General features: G+C 34.1%; 2 protein-coding genes across 3 annotated transcripts in view; both read right to left on the bottom strand.

The window, feature by feature from the left end:
- Nucleotides 1-1388: 1388 nt before the first annotated feature.
- On the bottom strand, nt 1389-3375 carry LOC144961321 (uncharacterized). Of its 2 annotated transcripts, none has more exons than XM_078894559.1 (3): nt 2927-3375; nt 2489-2548; nt 1389-1518 (listed from the first exon to the last, which is right to left on the bottom strand). In XM_078894559.1, exons 1-3 carry the CDS (start codon nt 3373-3375, stop codon nt 1500-1502), a joined length of 528 nt encoding a protein of 175 aa, XP_078750685.1. In that variant the 3' UTR covers nt 1389-1499. The 2 variants fall into 2 exon arrangements, with proteins under 2 accessions (XP_078750685.1, XP_078750684.1); XM_078894558.1 differs by having other exon boundaries at nt 2489-2551.
- Nucleotides 3376-3412: 37 nt separating this feature from the next.
- Nucleotides 3413-7500, bottom strand: part of LOC144961320 (uncharacterized) — a 4812-nt gene continuing 724 nt past the window's right edge. Inside the window, exons 3-10 of the mRNA XM_078894557.1 lie at nt 7405-7500; nt 7063-7222; nt 6438-6732; nt 6003-6147; nt 5533-5668; nt 5231-5365; nt 4499-4593; nt 3413-4220 (exon numbers count right to left, since the gene is read on the bottom strand). The exon at nt 7405-7500 is cut by the window's right edge and continues 36 nt beyond it. Coding sequence (XP_078750683.1) covers nt 3999-4220; nt 4499-4593; nt 5231-5365; nt 5533-5668; nt 6003-6147; nt 6438-6732; nt 7063-7222; nt 7405-7500 — 1284 coding nt within the window. The 3' untranslated portion in view covers nt 3413-3998. The remainder of the gene's footprint in view (nt 4221-4498; nt 4594-5230; nt 5366-5532; nt 5669-6002; nt 6148-6437; nt 6733-7062; nt 7223-7404) is intronic.

The raw sequence follows: 7500 nt of genomic DNA on the forward strand, positions 1-7500 counted from the left end.
TTTTTATTAAAGAAATGTTTAATCCTTTACCGCCAAAAACCTCACACTATGACATTATTTTTTCCGAGAAAAGACCAGAAAAAATGTAAGAAAGACAGATGCATAGCCTTTTTCTAAGACACAACTGTAGTAGTCAAAGTGTTGATAAAAACATGTAAAGGGAATTAATCCTTGGTATTTGTACACCCTATGTTATATTCTTGAGTTGCATCCCTTGAACAACACAATGGTTACCGGTTGGTTTGTCAGTTCATTACATCAACTATGCGCCGAGCGAGAATCGTACCCAGGACCTTATTATTATCATTTATTATTATTATTATATTATTATTATTATTATTATTATTATTATTATTATTATTATATTATTATTATATATTATATTATATATATTATAATATAATAATAATAATAATAATAATAATAATAATAATAATAATAATAATAATAATAATAATAATAATAATAATAATAATAATAATAAATAATAATAATAATATAATAATAATAATAATAATAATAATAATAATAATAATAATAATATAATAATAATAATAATAATATAATAATAATAAATAATAATAATAATAATAATAGTATCACACTGTTACCTTTCAATGTGGGCTTTTAAGGTAGGTGTGAAATAGATGCCCGCTGACCATATGTCTTCATGGTTTTGTGCTGGTTTACTTCTGCTCGATACAGATCATGATTTTGGTCAGTCTCGCGAGCCGCCTGAAACTCATCAACAGACAAGTTTCGCAAGGCTCCAAGATGGGACATGCTGCCTATAGCGAGAACAGTCATTAATGTGTCTCGAACTCTAGAGGTGTCAGCCCATGTGGAATCGTCCGTCAGGCTTTTCAACAAGTCTTTTGTTGCAAGGTCTGTGCTGCGGTCTTTGTCCTCAGGCCATGTTCGCATTTTATCTGTTAAAGTTTTATCTTTAATCTTGGCAAAGGTTCTGTGAAACTCTGGGAAGGCTGTCTTGAGTGATCTTATAAGACTTGGATCCACCGTCGTCTTCCTTCTATAGGTTCCTAAATAATGGAAGGCCATCTGAGGTTCGTCCATAGTAAATTTATTCCTGGCCCTCACATATATCTGGGGGGGAAAATAAGAAAGAAAAGAAAAAGAATATGTATTTGTACTAGCCGAGAATAAATTTACATGAGTGGGGAATGGGAGGGAGGTATTTTGTTACTGTGAAGTAACTTAAGAATTAGATAAATCTCTTTACATTTCTTTATAGAGACCCCCCCCCACCCGAACTTTCCAAATTATCTCCCAGTGGAAGCCGATCCTTTACTCGGTAATTTTTATATTAGGTAGACTAAGGAAACAAAACCAAACTCATAAATTACTTACGCCTTTTAAGACCTTGTCTTCTCTGATGTAATTATTGGGGTACTTCTCCGGGTTTATTGCAGACAAAGTCGGTCACGATGGGTGGCTCAAAATATGCTCTTGACGTGCTGGGCTCGTCCAATCTTAACTCTTCACTTTGCAAGCATTGTACTGGAATAAAAAGATATAGATGAACTTCAGTACATATTTCATATGAACCTTTTTTTTTAGACAGCCTTTATAAAGCGTTTACCACCCCGCCAATTTACAAAGAATTACAATTAGTATACCATTTGTTTGGAATTTCAGCAAAATAAATGAACTTAACTTTAATTTAAATTTTCCAGCAACATATAAATATATATGAGCTGTTTGACGAAACTTTCTTCCATAGCCGACTCTATGTTCCCAGGGAGTGAGATGCAGTTCAACGTTGGCTTGTTGTCATAATAAAAGAAAAGGAATGGACTGTGGAGGCTTTTAGAAAATAAGGTCTTTGTCCTCAGGCCATGCTCGCATTTTATCTGATGAAGTTTTATCTTTAATCTTGGCAAAGGTTCTGTGAAACTCTGGGAAGGCTGTCCTGAGTGATCTTATAAGACTTGGCCTTCCATTATTTAGCAGCCTATAGAAGGAAGACGACGGTGGATCTGAAGTTCGTCCTTAATAAATTTATTCCTGGCCGTCACATATATCTGGGGGAAAATAAGAAAGAAAAGAAAAAGATAATGTATTTGTACTAGCCGAGAATTAATCTACATGAGTGGGGAGTGGGAGGGAGGTATTTTGTTACTGTGAAGTAACTTAAGAATTCTATAAATTTCTTTACATGTCTTTATAGAGATCCCCCCCCCAACCACCACCACACCACCCCCCCCCCCAAACCAACACCACACCACCCCCCCCCCCCCGAACTTTCCAAATTATCTCCCAGTAGAAGCCGATCCTTTACTCGGTAATTTTTGTATTACGTAGACAGAGGAAACAAAGCCAAACTCATAATTTACTTACGCCTTTTAAGACCTTGTCTTCTCTGATGTAATTATTGGGGCACTTCTCCGGGTTTATTGCAGACAAGGCTTGCAATCCTTTATATATAGTTTTTGTCGTGAGTTTTGGCCGCATACGATTCCCTGTGTACCTGCAAACTGTGATGCATCGCTTTGGATATGGCCGACTGAACTTCTTCAGGTGATTCCCTCTGCTGAAACAAGAATAGAAGAAAAAAACACACATAAAAATCAAAAATAAACAGAATAAGTATTTCTGTGTTCTGCTCTGTGTTCTGCTTTGTGTTGGTTTCTTTTGCTTTTTTGTTTGTTTTGATTTTTGTTGTTTTATTTTTCTCGGGGGTTTTTTAGGGGGGGGGGGGAGACGTGCAAAATACCCAATTCTATTGACGATTATCTTCAAGTATTAACATTATATAAATAATAATAGTAATAATAATAATAATAAATAATAAATAATAATAATAATAATAATAATAATAATAATAATAAATAATAATAATAATAATAATAATAATAATAATAATAAAATAATAATAATAATAATAATAATAGTATCACACTGTTACCTTTCAATGTGGGCTTTTAGGGTAGGTGTGAAATAAATGCCCGCTGGACCATATGTCTTCATGGTTTTGTGCTGGTTTACTTCTGCTCGATACAGATAATTATTTTGGTCAGTCTCGCGAGCCGCCTGAAACTCATCAACAGACAAGTTTCGCAAGGCTCCAAGACGGGACATGCTGCCTATAGCGAGAACAGTCATTAATGTGTCTCGAACTCTGGAGGTGTCAGCCCATGTGGAATCGTCCGTCAGGCTTTTCAACAAGTCTTTTGTTGGGAGGTCTGTGCTGAGGTCTTTGTCCTCATGCCATGCTCGCATTTTATCTGTTAAAGTTTTATCTTCAATCTTGGCAAAAGTTCTTTGAAACTCTGGGAAGGCTGTGCTGAGTAATCTTATAAGACTTGGATCCACCGTCGTCTTCCTTTTACAGGCTCCTAAATAATGGAAGGCCATATGAGGTTCGTCTATAGTAAACTTATTCCTGGCCGTCACATATATCTGGGGAAAATAAGAAAGAAAAGAAAAAGAATATGTATTTGCACTAGCCGAGAATTAATCTACATGAGTGGGGAATGGGAGGGGAGGTATTTTGTTACTGTGAAGTAACTTAAGAATTAGATAAATCTCATTTCTTTATAGAGACACCCCCCCCCCCCGAACTTTCCAAATTATCTCCCAGTAGAAGCCAATTCTTTACTCCTTAATTTTTGTGTTATCTAGACTAAGGAAACAAAACCAAACTCATAAATTACTTACGCCTTTTAAGACCTTGTCTTCACTGATGTAATTATTGATGAACTGAACATTTCATATGAACCTTTTTTTTTTAGACAGCCTTTATAAAGCTTTTACCACCCCGCCAATTTACAAAGAATTACAATTAGTATACCATCTGTTTGGAATTTCAGCAAAATAAATGAACTTAACTTCAATTTAAATTTTCCAGCAATATATAAATATATATGAGCTGTTTGACGAAACTTTCTTCCACGGCCGACTATATGTTCCCAGGGAGTGAGATGCAGTTCAACGTTGGTTTGTTGTCATAATAAAAGAAAAGAAATGGACTGTATAGGCTATTCGAAAATAAGGTCTTTGTCCTCAGGCCATGCTCGCATTTTATCTGATAAAGTTTTATCTTTAATCCTGGCAAAAGTTCTTTGAAACTCTGGGAAGGCTGTCCTGAGTGATCTTATTAGACATGGATCCACCGTCGTCTTCCTTCTATAGGCTCCTAAATAATGGAAGGCCATCTGAAGTTCGTCTATAGTAAATTTATTCCTGGCCGTCACATATATCTGGGGGAAAATAAGAAAGAAAAGAAAAAGAAAATGTATTTTACCAGACGAGAATTAATCTACATGAGGGGGGAGTGGGAGGGGAGGTGTTTTTTTACTCTGATGTAACTTAACAATTAGATAAATCTCTTTACATTTCTTTACTGAGACAACCCCCCCCCCCCTCCCCCCCCCCCCGAACTTTCCAAATTATCTCCCAGTAGAAGCCGATCCTTTACTCCGTAATTTTTTGTATTATGTAGACTAAGGAAACAAAACCAAACTCATAAATTACTTACGCCTTTTAAGACCTTGTCTTCTCTGATGTAATTATTGGGGCACTTCTCCGGGTTTATTGCAGACAAAGTCTTTGTGAAATATAGCACACTTTTATCTGTTTAATTAAAAAGAATAAACATAGAAATTTGAATAATATAAAGCCGTGTGATTATTAGTTTTTTTTTAAAGAAATGTTTACTCCTTTACCGTCACACAGCTCACACTATGACATTATTTTTTCCGAGAAATGGCCAAAAAATGTAAGAAAGACAGGTGCATAGCCTTTTTTCTAAGACACAACTGTAGTAGTCGATGTGTTGATATAAACTTATAAAGGGAATTAATCCTTGGTATGTGTACACCCTATGTTATATTCTCGAGTTGCATCCCTTGAACAATACAATGGTTACCGGTTGGTTTGTCAGATCATTACATCAACTATGCGCCGAGCGAGAATCGTACCCAGGACCTTATTATTATTATTATTATTATTATTATTATTATTATTATTATTTATTATTATTATTATTATTATTATTATTATTATATTATTATTATTATTATTATTATATTATTATTATTATTATTATTATTATTATTATTATTATTATTTATTATTATTATTATTATTATTATTATATTATTAGTTTATTTATTATTAATAGCCAAAATATCCAGTAAACCTGCTCAAAGACCAGAAAAATGTCAGAAAGACAGGTGCATCATGTTCATAATTAGTATTGCATACATACCGGGAACTACAGGTGACGACTGTGAGGACTCTACAGAAGGCGAAGCCTGGACGTCGGTCACGATGGGTGGCTCAAAATATGCTCTTGACGTGCTGGGCTCGTCCAATCTTAACTCTTCACTTTGCAAGCATTGTACTGGAATAAAAAGGTATAGATGAACTGAACATTTCATATGAAACTTTTTTTAGACAGCCTTTATAAAGCGTTTACCACCCCACCCCCCCCCCCTACTCCCCCACCCCCCCCCCACCCCCTCTACTCCTCTTCCTCACCCTCGCCCAACTTTTTTCACATCACTGTACCTGCTCCAATGGCTTGTAATCCTTTATATATAGTTTTGTCGTGAGATTTGGCCGCATACGATTCCCTGTGTACCTGCAAACTGTGATGCATCGCTTCGGATATGGCGGACTGAACTTCTTCAGGTGATTCTCTGTGCTGAAACACGAAGAGAAAGAAAACACACCAAAAAAAAAATCAAAAATCAACAGAAAAAGTATTTGTGTGCTCGGCTTTGTGTTGGTTTCTTTTTCTTTTTTTTTTTTGTTTTGTTTTGTATTTTGTTGTTTTATTTTTCGTGGGTTTTTTTTAAGTGGGGGTGGGGGGGGGGGGTTGTTGTTATTTGTTATTTTCCTTGTCTTTTCTTTTTTTTTTAACCGTCCACTCGGGATTCTGATTAAGAAAGAAAAATAATACATAAATAAAGATAGAACAGATAGAAACAATTATATGCTAGATATATTAACAACGCTTTCAAACATTGAATACTTACTGCAAAGGCCACGCTTTTTCTCATTTCAGTGGCCGAGATTTTGGTGAGGCGTCTAAAAATGATTCCAGCATGGCTTGATGTCAGCTGACGGCCGGACGACGTGCAAAACACCCATTTGGATTGCACTGGTCTTTTATCTAAATACCTGAAATAATTGTTTTAAAACACAAACCAAAAAAATATATATATATTAAAGAATCAATAATCCCATGAGTTGGCAAATTCTATTGACGATTATCAATATAACAATATATAAATATATTAATAATAATAATATAATAATAATAATAATAATATAATAATAATAATAATAATAATAATAATAATAATAATAATAATAATAATAATAATAATAATAATATAATAATAATAAATAATAATAATAAATATAATAATATAATATAATAATAATAAATAATAGTATCACACTGTTACCTTTCAATGTGGGCTTTTAGGGTAGGTGTGAAATAAATGCCCGCTGGACCATATGTCTTCATGGTTTTGTGCTGGTTTACTTCTGCTCGATACAGATCATGATTTTGGTCAGTCTCGCGAGCCGCCTGAAACTCATCAACAGACAAGTTTCGCAAGGCTCCAAGACGGGACATGCTGCCTATAGCGAGAACAGTCATTAATGTGTCCCGAACTCTGGAGGTGTCAGTCCACGTGGACTCGTCCGTCAGGCTTTTCAACAAGTCTTTTGTTGGGAGGTCTGTGCTGAGGTCTATCGCTATGCCAAGAAAAAAAAAAGTAAAGTAAACAGAAAGGAGATAAAATCAATAACGCCTCAATTTGATCGTCTTTGATTGTATTTGATTGTATTTTATTCTTATTTATTTATTTATTTATTTATTTATTTATTTATCCATTGATTGATTGATTTATTTATTTATTTATTTATTTATTTATTTATTTATTTATTTATTTATTTATTTATTTATTTATTTATTTATTTATTTATTTATTTATTTAATTTTTTGTTTGTTTGTTTTTGTTTTGTTTTGTTTTGTGTGGCTCGATGGAGTGGAAAGGAATTGAAAATGTATCAATGGATAATTACCTTTCGTTGTTTTATTTATTTCATTCGACCGCATCCTCTTCGATACCCGAAATGGTATGAGGGCGGCAGAAACGGTAGACAGAAGCATCTTTACTTGTGAGGCTAGTTTTTTCTCTGCCAAATATAAAGCACGGGATTCTTCCAGCCATTTAAGAAAATTCTGAAAATAATTTGGAAAAAACGAATGCACCATAAAATAAAAACGACACACCAAAACAAAAACAAACAACAAACAAATAAAATCAACAAACAAATTTAAAAAAAAACAATTAAAAATAATCCAGCAACACTTTTGAACTTTAAAGATAGATTAATGCATTTTTATAGTAGACATATACTTACGCGGAAAGCCCACAACTTATTGTAGCATCCGGAGGCCACTTTATCTCCCTGATGCTGCAGTTGCTCCTTCAGTGGACGAAGTATTCTTACTTTGAA

Source organism: Berghia stephanieae, unplaced genomic scaffold (genome assembly GCF_034508935.2).
Source record: "Berghia stephanieae isolate SIO BIC M18660-M18661 unplaced genomic scaffold, UCSD_Bste_1.3 scaffold2117, whole genome shotgun sequence".
Classification (NCBI taxonomy): Eukaryota; Metazoa; Mollusca; class Gastropoda; order Nudibranchia; family Aeolidiidae; genus Berghia; species Berghia stephanieae.

What these genes read in the sequence shown, in the direction of transcription:
- LOC144961321 (XM_078894558.1), bottom strand. Translation starts at nt 3,375, where the DNA reads ATGGCCTTCCATTATTTAGGAGCCTGTAAAAGGAAGACGACGGTGGAT. An exon ending in CTAAAAGCCCACATTGAAAG is followed by an intron (nt 2,552 to 2,926) that starts GTAACAGTGTGA and finishes TTCTTGTTTCAG; the next exon opens with CAGAGGGAATCACCTGAAGA.